The sequence below is a fragment of the Phallusia mammillata genome, chromosome 3 (genome assembly GCF_965637545.1).
Source record: "Phallusia mammillata chromosome 3, kaPhaMamm4.hap1.1, whole genome shotgun sequence".
NCBI lineage: Eukaryota > Metazoa > Chordata > Ascidiacea > Phlebobranchia > Ascidiidae > Phallusia > Phallusia mammillata.
The window spans coordinates 502870-521228 of record NC_137254.1 but is presented as its reverse complement, the minus strand read 5'-3'; the positions used below and the strand labels follow the sequence as shown (position 1 = coordinate 521228).

Sequence of the window (18359 nt, the reverse complement as noted above, 5' to 3'; positions counted from 1 at the left end):
ACTGGATTAGAAACAATTATTCTAGAAGAGTTGTATTGAAATACCCAGTTGTTCTAGAACACCTAGTTGCTTTAGAATACCCAGTTGTTCTAGAACACCTAGTTACTTTAGAACACACAGTTGTTCTAGAACACTTAGTTACTTTAGAACACCTAGTTATTCTACTTTAAACACCCGAAGACAAAAGTAATTTTTTCTATAGATTGGAATTGTTGGACGCACGGGTGCAGGGAAATCCTCGCTCACTCTTGCTCTGTTCCGCATCATCGAATCCTCAGATGGTTGCATCAAAATTGACGGAAGAAACATTTCCAAAATGGGATTGCAAGATTTGAGGTCTAAGCTGTCAGTTATACCACAGGTGGGCGAAAGAGAGCTGGTTTCATTATGTTGTTTTGCTTTTTGTAGTTTTAGTTGAGCATTTAATATGTAAATTTGTCAATCAATCATAGTACGCCAGGTCTATTGAAGACGTTATACTAACTTAGCCGGTTTCCCAAGCATTTACCACCATATGGCAGGGTACAGGCTAGAAAAATCTAGCCTGCGGTGGGATTCGAACCCACGACAGGAGTCTTTCCGGGACTTGCGCTCTAGCAACTGAGCTACACAGGCTCAGTGGAGAATCCGCCGAATGTCGAGTCACAAGCACCAGTACTTACCTTGTATGCTGCACATGTCAGCTGTGAGTAGGGGATCGCATTGAAGGCGTTGTACCAAAATCAACTGGTCACCAAGTATTTTCATGTGGCACGGTGTTGGCTAGAAAATCTAGCTTGCGGTGGGATTCGAACGACGACAGGAGACCATGAACACTTGGTTTAAAAGTTTCAAGTTAAAATTGTTATCATCCACTTTTACTGAAGGTTCACCAACCATCAAGCTATCAACCCTGACATTTATTTAATTGAACTGGTGGTCCATGGCCTGAAACAAGCTGGGAACCACTGACTTACATTATAAAACACATAAAAATTTAAGCTACTAGTTAAAACAGCAAGTGGAAAATAACCACTTACTGAAGCTTCGCCAACCATTAAGTTATCAACCCTGCAAACTCAACCATTTTATTTTTGTGATTTTAGGACCCAGTTTTATTTTCTGGTTCGCTTCGAATGAACCTCGACCCTTTCGATGCTTATTCCGACGAGCAACTGTGGAGCGCACTCGAACATTCTCATCTCAAACACTTTGTTGAGTCTCTGCCCTCAAAACTTGAGCATGAAGTGTCTGAGGGCGGAGAAAATTTGAGGTAAAACTTGCTGAGTAATGTAACTTATTTGAGTCTCCTATGCGAGTAAGTTGAAACCTAAACGAATGACTCCTGATTAATGATTAGCGCAAGTGTAAGTATTTGCTAATTGAGTTAGTTAAATACTCAAGTGTGAGTCTTTAATCAATAACTCAAGTATAAATCTTTGCCTCTATAACACAACTTAATGTTTAGTCTTTTAATTAGTGATTGGATAATAGACCTTTTAATGTATTTTCATTGTGGCAAAAACTTGGCAAGCAGTGGGTTGTTGTTTGTTTAGTGTCTAACTTATGTTGGGCCTCAAAAATTATGGAATTTGTCACAGAAATAAAATATCAACTTCAAACATCCATAACTGTAAACCTACTTCAGCAACACTTGCATTTAAGCCATACATAATAAGGTAGATGAAAATTTACTCAATCTTTTTTTCCTTTTTTTGAAGTTTTTTAGTGTTGGTCAACGTCAACTAGTTTTTAAAACTTAAAACATAGCAGTATTTTAAAACAAAACGTGGATGGAAATACATTCACATTCAAGGAATACATTTTATATTTTGACCGATGTTTTCAGTGTTGGTCAACGTCAACTAGTGTGTCTTGCTCGAGCATTATTGCGCAACTCCAAGATTTTAGTCCTCGATGAAGCCACAGCTGCAGTTGACCTTGAAACGGACGACCTCATACAAGTATGACCTTGATGTTTGATATTTGTAATGAGATATAAGAAATAAGCTTGAATAGTAAATTTGACAGAAAACTAAGTAGAATTAAATTAAAGTTGTTTGAAAACCTTATTTTCTGGTGTTACCCCAAATCACAAGTATTTTTTTTAAATGTGTTTTCTTGTTCTCTTATCCATACATAAAGTCACTAATAGTCTGTGCTTTACCATTGCAAAATAAATAATAACTTTTACTAAACATGCATATACATTTGTGTAAATGTGGAAAAACTCTGTGTTAATGTGAAAAGAAATCCTTTTCTTTAGAGGATGTCAAGTTAATTACCTTACTTACAGATGTAACATTTATACCACAGGCGACGATCAGAGTCCAGTTTGAACAATGCACAACTTTCACTATTGCTCATCGATTGAACACAATCATGGATAGCACAAGGTCAGTTGGTTTTACCTTCACTCACTTTTGATGTGGGTTTGCAAGTTTTTGTTACAAACATTTCATGTTACTTCAAACCTTTTAAAAAGCACAACAGCAGGTGATTTGCTTAATCCTAACTTAGTTTTTACAACCTTGACTTGTTTCATACCCAAATGGGTTTTGAGTGTATGTCAGTGGCCCCTTGCACAGTGGTGGGATTCTATCACTTTTTAGCAGCCGATTCTGTCACAAAAGTCATATTTTTCAGCCGGTTCTGTTACAAAAAGTCCATTGACAGTTACCAGTAATGCTAACCGGTTCGCTGCCCTCATAAAATTTCCTGAGACGGTTCTATAGAACCAATGCGAACCGGATGAATCCCACCACTGAACTTGTTGACATCTACAATTATATGGTGGGATTCAGTCAAGCAAATTTGGGACGTTCTATTAAATTTCACTTTCTTACATTGCACAACTGTTAAAAAGTGACTAAACAGACAAGATAAGCATTTTTTTTCAGTAGTTTAGTTGTGATTTATGGCTAATATGTTTTAATGTGGATACAAAGTGGAGTATTATGTTTCCTGCATACTTTTTTTCTGCGTTTTCTTGCTGTGTTTAACTAAACAATTTCTCACTTTGAGGGGCCAGACCACTGTATTTTCTAGTAGCAAAACTGGGTTATTAGGTCAATTATTATTCAAGCTAATATGACATGAATCCTTGGGGAATATCTTAAATTCATAACCATGAAAGACTAAATGTGTATAAATTTGAATCAATAGTCATAAGATTCATTATAGTCTTATCCATCAAGCAAGGAACTCTACTTTAAAGTATTAAACCCAAACGTTTCATATACTCAGAGTAATAGTACTTGATGCTGGAAGAATTGCTGAATTTGACTCTCCTCAAAACTTGCTCAAGAAGAAAGGAATTTTCTACGGAATGGCAAAAGACGCCGGGCTTGCTTAAAAATGATGCTAATTTAAACCAACAGTAGCTAACAAGTCTATAGTTAGTGTTAATAATGTCGTAGAAAACAAGCAGTACATCAGGTTGTATTTTTAATTAATTTCAACTGGTGTGATGCTAAACAAAATACTAGTTGTTTTAATTTCATGGCAATATTCAAACTGCTTAATTTAGCAAGCAGTCATAGGCGCCGAACACGGGTATGCCGGGTATGCCAGGCATACCTGAACGAATACCTCGGGTATGCCGCATACCCGAGAATTGGACCAACGTTAGTCTTGCGTTTAAGGAAATTATTGTAATACGAACCAATACGTAACATAAACAATTGATATCAATCGTGTTCGTTGTTTCACAGCCCATGAATTGTTCGCATTGATTACAATTGTAACGTCTTCGAAAAGCATTGGAATTTAAATATTAAAGGGTGGTAAAAAGCACAACAAAGGTTGGCGTTCGTTTGCGAGAGGAGGGGAAGCGCTGCTGTCCGGGTTTAACATCAACAATCACGCGATAAAAAAATTAGCGTTTGTGAACTAAACTATGAGAATACAGTCCAATATTAGTTCTAACTGCCTCTATCGTAAGAACAACGACTTTCTAATTACAACCGAAAAAACAACAACGCTTATTGTTACGTCACAAACGTATAGGTTGGTACTTTTCCCAAAACTAATGTGTTAGCCTATCGAAAGTTTTTGGCAGTTAAGGACATCGTGTGAAGTACACTAAACTTTAAATTTAATACTGCATACAACTCAATGGTTTAAAAATATGCGACACGTTTTAAACGATACAAGCGACCTTAAAACGTATAAAACGATTTTTGTAATGGCTAGGCCAGAAGGATGTGCGCTTTGTTGCGTGAAGACAAATCTTTTTTGTGATAGTTATTACAGAGAAAATAAATGTTAAATAATATGGTAATTTGCGAAATAAGGTGATTTTCGAGCTAAATCCATTTTATCTTTATTGTTCCGCCTCCCCGTAATTTCGGCAAGTGGGTCCAATTTTCGGCCATGAGTAACGCGGTGTTAACGCCCTCAAACATGCGTTGAAATGCAAGAGAAGCAAAAGTGTTTGAATTACGTTGTGTAAATTCACAAACTGCAAGAATTAACGTAATCCCACCATATGCAGCGACAGGAAATGAATTGGTATTTCATGACGTCACTTTGTGACGTCATACAATATGGCATACCCGGGAAAAATTTAAAGTCGGCGCCTATGCAAGCAGTTATTAAGTTCCAAGACTTTTTGAATTATTTTTAAGTCTATATAATTTGTAAATTTAAGTTTTTTTAACCTTGCCTTCAACATATTCTTGCTGCTAGAAAAAACACACAAAAATGTTACTGAATACACAAGACGACAATTTCTTGCTTGAGTTTTGACAAAAATCATTAAATGAAGCGAGTTTTGTTTCATACTGCCGTGACTCTTACCTCCTTTGTGATGTCACACTACTGTTTTTTTGTAACAACTAACCAATTGTTTAAAGTAGTTTCCAACTAACTTAGTGTAGTCAACGTAAAAAATGTATTTTAGCTTGCAGAATAATTTTGTTTAAGCATCTTTAATTTAGACATTAGAATAATGAGAAAGAAAAGTCTGTGCTAATTTTTGTGTCCTGGCAATTTTAAGGATATTGTATTAATGACCATGAAAACCCATGACCCAGTGCATAATCTATGTTCCATTTGTACATACTGCTGCTACAGTGTTTCACAAAATATTTTGAACTTCTCGTTTACTATGGTTGCTGCATTTTTACAAATTTTTTGTAAACAATTTTTCTGGAAAAATTTCAGTTTGTTCAAGTGAATGGTTCTTTTGAAATTTACAGTGCTTTGCATATCGGTGCAAATTTTGTCATTTTGCCAGCACTACATAACTAACACACCAGATTTAACTCATAAATTTGCTAACATTCTCCAATTTTGTGCCACAATAATTCGAAAACGTTCAACATTTTCATGTTTTTGCTCCTAACAGTAATTTAGTTAGTTGTATGTAGAATGATGTGATAACCATTTATCGACTAATTGCTAGATCATGGCTTGTTATTTGTTGGTGAAGTTCGTCAATCTGGTGCTCCTCATATGTCAAAAAATAATTTAGTCGGACAACCTTATTCAAATAGAAAAATGCTAATATGAAAAAATTGTGTTTTTGTGAAGAAAAGAAGAAAGTTTATGAACAGAATTTATTAAGTGAGACAAAAAGTGGTTCAAAATTTAGGGCGTGAAGTAAATAAAACTAGAAAAGATGTTATTACCAATGGAAGCTAAATCTATTGAATATTCACCGCTGCATTACATGAACCTAACCAATGGTGATGAACAGAAACATATCAACCACTTTTGAATGTAAAAAAACGATTTTCAGCAAAACTTTTTACACAAATTGCAAAAAGTCCCAACGAAGTTTCAACTTTCATATTTTCACGGTAAAAACGACAGGTCTTGTTGACGAACCGGTGCTTCCACCTTTGAACAGCGCCCTCTGGAGAGTGTTTGCTTCGATTTCTATGATTTCCGAGCCTTTCTTCGGATTGCTTTTGATCTCTGACTGCCACCTGATAGATTAAGTAATCGAAATTTTGATTTTGTTACCGAGAATACATTATCAAATACAAATACTTTACCATTTAGTTTGCAATGTCTTTTTGTTTGTTAAAACTGCAAGGCATGTATTATAGTCTCAAAAATAGGTTTTAAATATCCCTTATTTTTCTTGTATTATTATAAAGCTTGTTCCATTGACAATAGGTTTAAACTATAGTCCGTCTTGTTACTTGCATGTTTGTGCACTAATACGAAGTTTAATGCCTAGAAAAATGTATCGCATTGTTCTGTTTCTTTTTAAACCAAGTAGCGTCAGCACGACCTTTACAATGTTAAAATTTTCACACTAATTTCATGTCAAACACCATTATGATAAAATTCAGGATTCCAGTATTATAGACAACCTAATAAATATGTTTTATTCAATAAAAAATATTTCGGTTAGCCCCTAAACATTTTGATAAGTCAACAAAAACGTGGTGAGATTAGCATTTTTCAACTAGGAATCACATTGCAATCCCTTGTGGGTAACACCTACTGATAAATTACAACAAAAGACATATATGCAAACTTCGAGTCGTCAAAACGTCTCTCTTGAACATTTTAAAGTTTTAAGAGCCACCATTTTTTCTTAATTAATGCACAGAATTTAACATTTTATTCATGACCTTACTGACTTTAAGGGCTGGTTTATAGAGGTCATGAAACATTAAATCAGTGGTTCCCAAACTTTTTTCTTTTAAGGCGCATTTTAGAAAAAACAAAAATTATTTGGCGCACTTCGAACATTTGAATAATTTTTTTAGCTGACAAAAGGCACTAACTATGAGGTCATAAAGCCGCTATACAGGTCACTTTCATAGTTAAATAGCCTAGTTGAACATCTCAGAGACGTGGAGCATGTTGGCCTAGTGGTCTAAGCACCTGGTACTACTACTCTACTTGATTGATTTTAATTTCAATATTTTTTGCGGCACACCTAATGACATCTGGTGGCACACTAGTTTGGGAAACCACTGCATTAAATGTTGGAAACCACTGGGTAAGATGGTCAAAACTGAGAAGCAATGTTAAAATTCCTGTTTAAACCTTTGCCTTTTATTATGTTTTATCATGTAGTTTTGGACATCGAAACGTCAGTATAAAACACAATTGCCAGAAAAGCTCTATAAGGTTGATATTATGCCTGGCAGCAACAGCTTATATAATTTTCTTACGTGTATTTCATTGCTGGTTGGGGAACTCTTTCCTGGAGCAACAACTTCATCCTCATTGGCTGACCTGCATGGAACGGTTTGAATTTAATGATTGAAAGGTTGAAGAATATGTAACATTTTATTGTTGAATACAAAGTTGTAAATCATGCAATTCAAGAGGGATGGGGACCCATAACTAGTGAGAATACCATGTTAATGTCATTTTTATAATGAATGAACTCCCAGTTAAATGCATCGCTCTCATAATGGGTAAATAACCCAGATTAACCAAGGGGATTATACTCAAAACACTATATTCAGTTTAACTATGTAATGAGATTAGAACCTACAACCTTTGGAACATAAAGCAGATACAATAACACCTCAACCACAGGTTAAAAAGAACATTGCTCTGCACCAGTAAAACTCTATGGGTTGAAATGAAGCCAAGTCCCAAACAGTAAAAAGTTAGTTAAAATTTCTTCAGTGCAACAGCAATGGGAGAAGGTACTAGTTGCTGTTTAATGAAAAATATGGTTTATGGCAAGGGTGTCCAAAAATATATATTTCCAGGTAAAAAGTAAGTATACATGGTGCTGATGCGACAAAAAACCCCAAAATCCTGTATAATGTTGTTCTAATTCTACAGTTAAAAACATTGGCCCACAGGCGTCCTTCTCTGAAAAAAATCCCCCCTTCTAAAAAGTTTGGACACCCCTGATTAATTATTGCCACCAAAACTCACCATCTAAATCACGATTGTTGTATTTTTGGTAAGCCCTGATTGCGTCATCCCGTCGAATAAAAACGATCTCAGCTTTTCCGGAACCGATTAATCTTGCCCTTCTCACTGGTCCGAGGACGCTAAAAAGCTCCTGTAGAGACAAAAACAAATTTTCACTTTAAGTCTGACATGTGCAGCATTAGAGGCAGGCAAAGGTGCTTGTGATTTGACTTTCGGCAGGTTTCTCCACCTGTGTAGCACTCCTTTAGTGGTTTAAATCCCACCCCGGGTAAATTTTTTAGCTTGTGCCTTGCCATATGTGGGGATGCTTGGTGACCAGCTGATTCGGCTTAACGCCTTCAATGGGCCTGGCGTGCTATGATGAATAATTGTGATATTAATTTCATGAATTACTTACCAATATATCTTCCTCCACAACAACCGGATGCAAATTTGAGACGATGATTTTTGTTCCCTCGAACGGACTGGATATGTCACCTGGTACTTCGGTTTCCTAAAAAAGTTATTTTATGTCATAAATTTTTGATTGTTTCAGCACCAAAAAGTGTCAAGAATTTATCTCTGTAAAAAAATGTAGGAATATGTTCTATATAACAAAAATATCAAGCAATATTCTTTTACATGATGAAACAGTTATGGCTAGCTGAAAGTCTGATATAAATGATTCGTTCATAAACTAATGACATATCATGCATCTACATGTAGCAAGACCACAAATCAAAGATTACTCAAACTCACAGAGATTTAACCATTATGCCTGACATTGCAACATGCAAGTACTTAGCTTAGTCTACATTACTCAGTCAGTCTAAACCAGTGGTTCTCAACCAGTGGGCCATGGCCCACTGGTGGGCCATGGAAGCATTTTGATTGGGCCACAGACCAATCAAATAGAAAGCTTTTTTTAAGAATTTACTTTCATTTGTGTCACTACACTCAATTTTACAAGAATAATGGCTTGGGGAGGAATTGAGAAGGAATGTTTTTGTTTTGTTTTTTTGTTCTGAACCTATTTTATAGTTGTTTTCTTTCTATCTTAAAAATTTACTGGGCCACAGAATTTTTTTTGCAATGAAAGTGGGCCACGAAAGAAAAAAGGTTGAGAACCACTGGTCTAAACAGTGAACAAGGCTCAAGCAGTTATCAGCTTCTTTAACTGTCATTACAAAATAATAAATGTGAAGAGTATTACGTTTTTTTATGTTATCTGCATAGCATGGCATAAACTAAAAAAGTATAGCCTGCGGTGGGATTCGAACTAATGGCAGGAGTATTTTGGGGACTCACACTAACTAAGCTACATAGGTAGATCTGTTATGAATTCGAAACCCACCACAGGCTAGATTTTTGTACCCTATGCCTTGCCATGCGGGAATGCTTGGTGACCGACTGATTTATTACGATGCGTTCAATAGACCTGGAGTACTATGATTTATTACATATTGAAAACAGATTTAATGAAGAAACTTACAATTTGAGGGGTTTCTTTTTGAGCTGGCTTCTGGGTTGTATCATTTTCTTTGGTTGATATCATCGGTCTCGGTCGGTTTTGGGCAAGTCGCAGACGTTTTGCTTGCTTAGCGAAAGGTTTTGGCTTCAAAACTGCAGTTTGCTGAGTTTGTATCACGTTTATAGGAGATGGTGGGAGTTGGCGAGTTTGTGTGATCGGGCGTTTTCCTGTCAACAAAACACAAACAAATGTAACAACTTGAAATAGGTTGAGTTCAAATTCTGTTTGCAGCAGTTTTATTTAAACATTCAATGTGAACTAGAAGGGTGGCTTAGCACATATTGCCCTTGCATATACACTATAACCTATTTTAAAACATTGATATATTTCCTATGCTTATTTTATATTGGGTCCCATACCATCCACTATCTTTTATAACCTTGGTTGTTTCTGCAAGCAGAAGCTCATGGGTCCCCGGGGTAATTACTGGGGTTATCAACAAAAACGAAGTGGGAAGCACATCTACATAACTACATCTACCATCTGTGTAAATTTCATCCAAATCCATCAAGGATTTGATAGAAAAACGAGTCTGACAAACTTCGGGGGAAAATACCCATTTTAGGGGGCTAGCGGGGTAAATACTGGGGTTATCAACAAAAACAAAGTGGGATGCACATCTACATAACTACATCTACCATCTGTGTAAATTTCAGCCAAATCCATCAAACATTTGATGGAAAAACGAGTCGGACAAACTTTGGGGAAAAAATACCCATTTTAGGGGGCTAGCGGGGTAAATAATGGGGTTATCAACAAAAACAAAGTGGGATGCACATCTACATAACTACATCTACCATCTGTGTAAATTTCATGCAAATCCATCAAGGATTTGATGGAAAAACGGGTCGGACAAACTTTGGGGAGAAGAAAAAAGAAGAAAAAAAAACAAAACAATTTGAGTAAAATCAATATGTGTCCCCTTCAGGGAAGGGGACCCATAATTATTTAAAGCAATGATACTTTCTTTCACATTGTCAAAAAAGCACAAAATTTAAAACTGATCATCTTACAAGTGCATCAAATAAATAATGCATATACAGTCAAACCTTGCTATTATGCCATCCTCGCTATTATACCATTTTTGATCGTCACCAACTAAATTTAATAGAAAATATATTTACTATGCCACCCCTTACCCTTGATACTATGACACATGAGAGTACAGTATTACTGTATTAACGGTCTGGTTATGGATTGAAAATTGGGCCTTCCGACAACCTTCGGTTTGAGCTCATGATAAAACAGAGAAAACACGAAAAACAAATCGTTGAATAAACAAACGTGGTCATGTTAAGAGGTTTCACGGCTTTGCAGCGAATTATGTAAATGCCGTTCTGTGCTTGTGTCACGACAAAACTAACAGATCTTGTTTGTTCTATGCACGATCTATCCGTTTTTTGTAATAAATTATACTGTATACTGTACCTTATACTATATACTGTAATAAATTACAATCGTACAACACAACGTGGCATTACAGTACATTGTCACGTCACAAGGCTATGTTTAAAAACAACCCTCGCTATGATGCCACCCTCGCTACTATGCCACTTTCTCTCGGTCCCAAAGGGTGGCATAGTATCGAAGTTTGACTGTATATAAGGCTAATATCAAGTGCACAAATAGAAATTGTATTTACTTTGAAACCGGGCCAAATAATGGTACATAACAGTACAAAAACATTTCAACAGTGCCACAGAATTGGAAAACAGCTGCAAAATAAATTCCCAAAATACAAATAAACTAAGTTTTACCAACGGAATGAATTAAGAATACATACTTGGTACTTTTCTGATGGGCATTGTATTTTGCTTAGCTGGTTTTTGTGGTTTCTGCAATAAAAATCACCACATGTAGTTGATAAACACATCAAGTAAACAACCAACAAACACAAATTAAAATTTCTATTACATGTTAAGAGTCTTATTGCAAATTTTAATAAGTTCTGTGAATTTACCTTCAAAGCTTGTGGGTTTGTCATTGTTATTCTCAAACCTTTCCGTTCGGAATTCTGCAAGTTTTGTTTATTTGCTTGTTTTGCGGGAACTTTAGCGAGGGCTGCGTCGTTCCGCACCATCACCTTCATGCCAGCTGGCTCCACCGTCACCTTATTCAACATCACTCTCTAAAATGGTGTGAAATTAGGAAGTTTTCACACGTTATATAGCTTGTTTCGCCTTTGGTTTGGCTATTTTTCACACCTTAAGAAGCTTTTGAATGCGTTAACTATGGTTGAAACACACAAAAAACATTTGTTTCAATCTATCTGTTTACAAATTCTACCATTAAATGTACATTGACTACATTTAAAAGCAAAAAAAACTAATTATTTGAAGCAATTTGTTGCTTCAACAACATTTAAACTTTGCGTTCACATCTTAAACTTAAAATAATGCTGTTAGTTTGATAAAGAGATTCTTTTAAATAATGTAACTGTTATCATACATAAAAACTTTACCAAATTTTTCATTAAATAGTGTTATCCTGATTTTGATCAGTAAAACTGAAATAGTACCATGTTTTTAGATTTTTACATAAGTACGGCACAAAAAAATGTGGGCGAGTAATATAATAATAAAAACTTAACTTACGCAACCATTTGTGACTGATATAAAGCCAGTAGGTTTTTGTTTGTGAAAGTCTGGCATCTTTTCTTCCTTTCTCTTCATCGCAATAGCTGTCGGGTTTCGAATTGTTCGAGACGTTCCAGTGTCTTTGGAATTATTTATCACAAGTGTTTTTATCAGCGACAATTTATCCGAGGTGACCTTTTTCTTCTTTTCTTTCAATGCTGGTTTAGGTTTCGCTGTTTTCCCCTGTATCTTGATCCGAGCATCAAACTTCTTGCCTTCGGTCTTTATTTTTGACAAAGTGTTAAGTTTGTTTCTTGCGTCAAATGCTTTTCGGTGACGAGTTAACACCACTTTGCTCTGCGCTGAAATCTGATTGAGTTTAGCTCTCGCATCTCTCTGGTTCAGTTTTTGTCTGGCATCCCTGAAACCTTGTTTTCTTGTGTTCTTTTTCATTTTGCGAGAACAACTTTGTGCACAACTTAGATACTCCTAAAAGCTTAAATATAGCCTATATTGCTCTTTATTGCTTTTCAAACCTAATCTGAAACTTATTGAAAAATACAAACACTCGTAACGGTGGTTAAACAAGATTGAACTGTTGTTATTTCAGTTAAACATCGACAGTCCTGTTGCAAAATGACAAACTATGAACAACTTAGATACCAAAAAACCTATGTGCTATATAGTATAGCCTATATTGCTCGTTTTTTCAAAGTTTCTAAACCAAACCTAACACTTACAAAAAATACAAACACTTGTAACGGTTGCAAAATAAGAACTAATAGTTGTTATTTCATTTAAACAACGACAGTCCTATTGCAAAAAAAACTGTAGTATATAGTAAAACTATAAACTTATTTGCGTTTACACTTAATTTTAACTTCCAAATTTTGCCAAATTTAAATTATATCCTCTCAGGTAAAAGCCGCTTCCCTAATCCCTAGACTTTGTTGTTTTTATTTACTTTACTTTCTAAACTTCGATGAAAAAAGTTTCCCTGACAAATGATTTCTATGTAGATTTCGTACGTATTTACAATTTGCCCACCAGGTGTCAGCAACAACAACAGTTTTCGGAGAAAAACACGTTTTTCAGCAAAATTAAACGTTTTACCTTTACAAATAACAATTACAAAACATTAGCTTTCAGTCAATATTTGTAGTTTGTCTTGCAATACCCAAACTGGTTTCCCTTTTCACGAAAAATAATTACTTCCCCTTTTACGAATGAACAACGATTTCTGTCGAATAAGCGAACTAACTGTTGATAAAATAAATTGAATCAATCGACTTTTATGTCCATGTGTTTGTGCAATTCTTTTCTGATTGTGTAAATCCCATAGACCACCATAAGGTAATGTAAAAAGTTTATTACAGACAATGCAGAATGACATCAATCGGAACGCGTTCAGTTTTGTTCACTCGCATTGAGAACTCATCAAGCCCCAACACATGTGAAAAAATTTGTACCTTCATTCAACACTAAATTGGTAAACATGTGTCAGCTTAAAAAGAATCACAACCAGTGGTGGGATTCAAATTTTTTGTCAGCCAGTTCTATCACAAAAGTCATATTTTTCAGCCGGTTCTGTTACAAAAAGTCCATTGACAGCATCCAGTAATGCTAACCGGTTCGCTGATCTCATAAAATTTCGTGAAACGGTTCTGACTGGCTGAATCCTACCACTGATTGTCGCTTAAAAAAATTACAGCCTACAGGCATTAAATTAGCTTCAAAAGCTAAAACTGCATCTGCAAATTTTAGACATTAAACATTTCCTAGACGTTCGGCCATGTGTACTATGTTTTGTTTTTTACTGAATTTAGGATTTTATGAAAATGAGTCCACGTTCCTATAGCTTGTAGAAATGCATCTCCGGTTTCAGGGGAAATTTTTGTCCCAGATTTATCACTGTTTGAGCCGTAATAAACAAGTTCATCGTAACTGTACAAAGTTTGTTGCGGGATAAGGATGTTTCGACCGTTCCACAGACTAGTGTTGACAATTTCGTGAACTAGTTTTTGGCTGCATAATCTCGCATCTGCTTTTCCTGAAAAAAAAGATTAGTTGAGAGAGCTGGTCATGCTTTATAATACAATTTAAAATTTAGGTACACAAGACACAGACTTAAATAGGAGCGTTAATAAAAACCAAATTACCAGCGTTGTAGAATAAAACATATCCATTTTATTAATTTCAAAATTGATTTAACAAAAATTTAGTTACATGAATAATTACACTGGGCAACAAAAAAACCTGATTAAAGAAAACCGTAATGATTTTTGAAATCAGCACCCCAAAATTAGTCAATATCAGTTTTAACATTAAAGATACCAAAAATTCTGTTGGCCAGTGTTATTTACAAGTGTTGCACAGACAGGCAATTTTTATTTAGTCCATACTTACTTATGTCTAAACCAAAAAGTCCACCCATGGCTTCCCGGTAAACTTGAACAACCGATATGCTTCCGGCAGAATTGTTCAGCAACGCCATAAACATCATAGCTAAGCCCCTGTAAAATGCAAAAAGATTATTTTTGTGTCTGGGCATCCACACAAGCTTCCTAAATACACTGAGGACCACTGTGAGCAACATTAGATGTACACGCTGTGGCCACACACCAGTTTATGCATAGATTTTCATCTAAGCATACACACAAGCTACCTAAGCACCTCTATAAGCAACATTAGATGTGCAGACCGGTTTTAATATCATTCAATTGTACTTTACTAACGGAACATCTTGCAGCTAAATACACTTGTAAGTGTGTTTTTTATGCAAAATGCACCCCAGTAAAAACAGCAAATTATTCGCTACAGTCTACAGCCTGGAAAAATGCCCCCATTCCAGAAATAGGTGTTTCTAAACAAACCTAAAACATTTTCAAATTTTAAGACAAAAAGTAAACAAGTGATTTACCTGTTTTGAATATTAATAAAGTTATACGATGGCGGAAGCTTTACAAGTTCCATGACGGTTAGATCAACCTTGCCAATCTCATTTATTATTGATCTGCCCTATAAGAGAATAACGTTTGTTAAATTCGATAAATACATAGTCATGAAGGTCCTTACCATTTCAACCATCTGTAACGGGGACATGTTTTTACACGGTCTCGTCACAGTGGCTGTCACTTCAAAATCTTTTGTCATCGATACACACGAAATCTCGTTGACAGTGGTTACTATTGAAGCGATGTTTTCTAAATTCTAAAAACATAAAATGTGTAGATCGGTTAAACACATTTTAAATTTTACGTGCAGAATATGAATGCCAAGCACATTATCTGTTTGTGAAGTCTGGTTTTTCACAAAAAGCTCTTCGTTAAATAAATGAATAGTCTGGTTGCATTGAGTGTATTTCGCTTGGTGAAAGAACACATAGCGACACAATCACACTAAAACGATTACCAAGCCGGAAATAGCTGTGCAACTTTAAAACGTTATGGAGAAAACAGTGGAGGGCACACGTTATGGAGAAAACAGTGGAGGGCACAATTGGTGGATCACAACTAACAGCACTGTTTAAGAAGTTGTTAATAGCATAGACATGTTCGGAATGAGGGATATATGTCATAAATCATCTGTACATCAACTGTAGCACAGACCAAAACAATTGAACCCTTGACTTACTTTAATTCTTTTGTGGGGCAAATTTGGGTGAGTTTGCATAGTTTTTTTCCGAACTCTAACAGACTTTTTGTTGGAAGTAATCTCCTCTTTGCTGGTGAGAAAATAACAAGGTTATTAATTTAGCTTGTAACAAAACAATTTGAAAAAAGAAACACAGACTTATAAATTATCAAAAACCTAACATTTAAAAATCTTTTACATATTGATCACATTTTGCTCTCAACAGTTGAGTTGGGTATATTTCGCACCGAATCACCAACAAGTGCACAATGTGAAAATGTGAAGGGCACAATTGATGGGTTGCAGCTGCAGCTACACCGTATTATAAAGCTTTATGTGACAAGAATATGAAGTTGGCACCAGGGGCGGATCTAGAAAATATTTAAGGGGGGTGTCCAACAAATTTTAGTAAATTACCTGGTGCGATACCGACGTTATATGATACGATTTGGGTATTCCCCTTTCTGAAAAACGTCATAACCTTGACGTCACTCACACACAAAAATCTGCGCTCGCAAGGTATCACTTTTACAACCACGCAGTGCTTAATGCGTAACAGAGATTTGGGTTTGGGAAAAACTGTTTTGCTATCATGGACGCACAAAGCTTGTGATGTTACATTGTTTATAAATTCAAAAACATAACCCATAGTTCCCGGTCTGATTATTTGCGCTTCTTTGTAAGAAGTTTAAACGACATAGCTCTCACTCTAACACAACACAAAATGTTTACCGATAAATTTTCTTGGCGGGCCGCGAAAAGAGAACTTTTTTGTACTAAAATCTAAATTTGTTTATCCGTCTCCACGTTTAGTCGGATGTAACATTGTTCAAAAGCGAAAAGAGTTTAATACATTACATTTAGTGCAGTCGGCACTTTTAACTTCAGCGCCCTTGGCGGACAATCACTTTTGCATTGTCAGCGCAATAAACTCCTCATTTTAACCCTTTTTACGTCATAATAGACTATTGGATAAGCCAGTACAAAACGATGAAGATGCACGGCTTTGAGGTAACGACTCCCTGTAATCACACAGCGGCAAACGGAACGTTTGTCCTATTTAATCTACGCACAACTTTTTCAAAATGAGAGTTCGGCAAATTTCACCAATTTTCTGAGGGGGTGTCCAAACACCAAACACCCCCGTCTAGATCCGCCCATGGTTGGCACATTGTGAGTATAACGTTACTGGGGCGGTAACGTTTGGTGAACGCTAATCACCCATGTAGGTAAAATCAGGTGGGGTTTGACAGTTGCGAAATGGTAACCAGGGCAGACCCAAACATTCAGAGCTGATACCAGTAATTAGTATATGTTAATTTTATTATTATGAGGCATATATATAAAAAGTTAACGATTGAGATAAACTGACTTTTTATCAGCCGGTAATTCTTGTTGCTTGTCATCATTTTCAGATGATTTTTCGTCTTTAGGGGATCCATCAGTTTCAACATCCTCATTTTTCTCAAGAGTTGGTGTGTGATGAACAGTAGTGCAGGTGATTTGCCGAATCATCTAAAATATGAACAAGGTTTAAAATAGTCAATTTTTTGAAACAAAATATCACCAAAACTTGGTAGTAATCAATTGAAATTAAATTCAATTTTCTTTCATTTAAGAAGAATATAAATTCACAATTGGAATCATTCTGAAGTGTATATGCTGGGCCTGGCATGCTGTGATTCTTACATTTTAAAATCCATTTGGGCTGCCACATTTATAGACTTAGTTATGGGTTCTTGTAGAAATAGTTTGTAAACTATTTAGTAAAAATGTTGAAAATAATCCATCACAGTATGCCAAGCCCATTGGCGCATTGTGATTTATATATGAGTGTGCCGTGATCGCTGGTCTGCATAGACGCTTCAGGGCTGACCCCAGTATGAATATCAGCTCATCTTAACTGAAACTAATCCAACCTCAAAAACAAACTAAATCAAATTGCAGCTTCCACAAATTTTAAGTTGCAAAAATAGCTTGGTTGTGCACTTGTCATGAAAACATTTCATTAAAAACGTAAACACCATTTTATTTGTAGTTTTTTCTTGTAAACAAATTGATATTTTTACCTGCTGAGCAAAGATTCGGCTCACAGTGTTTGCGACACATCGTAAATTCGTCAGGTTGCCTAAACTGAACATTTCTGCAGTTTTAACTAAAATTTATTTCAGCATTTGTTCGCTTTATTGCAACTTTCCAATTCTACGTTGGCAACTGACATCTAACAAATGTAACATTATCAGCTAATGTAAGATAAATTCACTGTAAACATGCATTCGTTTAAGAAGTAATTACATGAAAAACGAAAATAAATTGGTTTGTTTTGTTTTCGCTCAAACACGTTGTCCCCACTAAATTTACAGGGCAAGTACAGCTTCGTTTTTGGATCACAGACGATATATTTTTTAACAGGGACATTCTAAAAACACTCTAATTTTTGCTTTGATTAACTAGTATACATTCAAAAAGTTTTAAAAAGACCTAAAAATGAAATTGGCTTTCGAAGTATACTGTTATTTAACACAAGGCGCGGATAATTTTCTGACATAGGGGGTAAAAATAGAATTTGCTTGTCAGCAAGCTACATTAGCGTTAACTCAATTTTATAGACTTCTGACTTTCAAGCGTGGCTCTGCTGTCTTTAGGGTGTTGACATTTATGTTACTCAGATTTATTTCCTGAGCAAACGTACCAATGTTTGATTGCTCGTTAAAACACAGTACCCCAAATATACAACATGGTGTTACAATCCCTTTGTGGCTATAAAGCTATGTTAATAGCTCTTAGTACCAGTGGTG

At 35.7% G+C, this 18359-nt stretch overlaps 3 protein-coding genes across 5 annotated transcripts in view; 1 reads left to right on the top strand and 2 right to left on the bottom strand.

Moving 5' to 3' along the window:
- The window catches only part of LOC145220625 (multidrug resistance-associated protein 1-like), a 35848-nt gene extending 30380 nt beyond the window's left edge, over positions 1-5468 (top strand). For 2 of the 3 annotated variants that reach the window (XM_080087828.1, XM_080087829.1), the window contains exons 34-38: positions 203-361; positions 1086-1252; positions 1829-1943; positions 2296-2375; positions 3226-5468. In XM_080087828.1, coding sequence (XP_079943954.1) covers positions 203-361; positions 1086-1252; positions 1829-1943; positions 2296-2375; positions 3226-3334 — 630 coding nt within the window. In that variant the 3' untranslated portion in view covers positions 3335-5468. Of the gene's footprint in view, positions 1-202; positions 362-1085; positions 1253-1708; positions 1758-1828; positions 1944-2295; positions 2376-3225 lie in introns of those variants that run through there. The other variant, XM_080087830.1, reaches the window with a different exon arrangement.
- A 58-nt stretch (positions 5469-5526) lies between these two features.
- LOC145220626 (uncharacterized) lies at positions 5527-12500 on the bottom strand. Its single transcript, XM_080087831.1, has 8 exons — positions 11947-12500; positions 11313-11480; positions 11136-11187; positions 9314-9519; positions 8240-8335; positions 7843-7972; positions 7119-7182; positions 5527-5912 (listed from the first exon to the last, which is right to left on the bottom strand). The coding sequence occupies exons 1-8, from the start codon at positions 12379-12381 to the stop codon at positions 5771-5773; spliced, it is 1293 nt and encodes a 430-aa protein (XP_079943957.1). The 5' UTR covers positions 12382-12500; the 3' UTR covers positions 5527-5770.
- A 782-nt stretch (positions 12501-13282) lies between these two features.
- LOC145220136 (uncharacterized) lies at positions 13283-17830 on the bottom strand. Its single transcript, XM_080087422.1, has 7 exons — positions 17631-17830; positions 16934-17076; positions 15562-15652; positions 15004-15138; positions 14849-14946; positions 14335-14441; positions 13283-13978 (listed from the first exon to the last, which is right to left on the bottom strand). Exons 1-7 carry the CDS (start codon positions 17700-17702, stop codon positions 13728-13730), a joined length of 897 nt encoding a protein of 298 aa, XP_079943548.1. The 5' UTR covers positions 17703-17830; the 3' UTR covers positions 13283-13727.
- Positions 17831-18359: the final 529 nt, after the last annotated feature.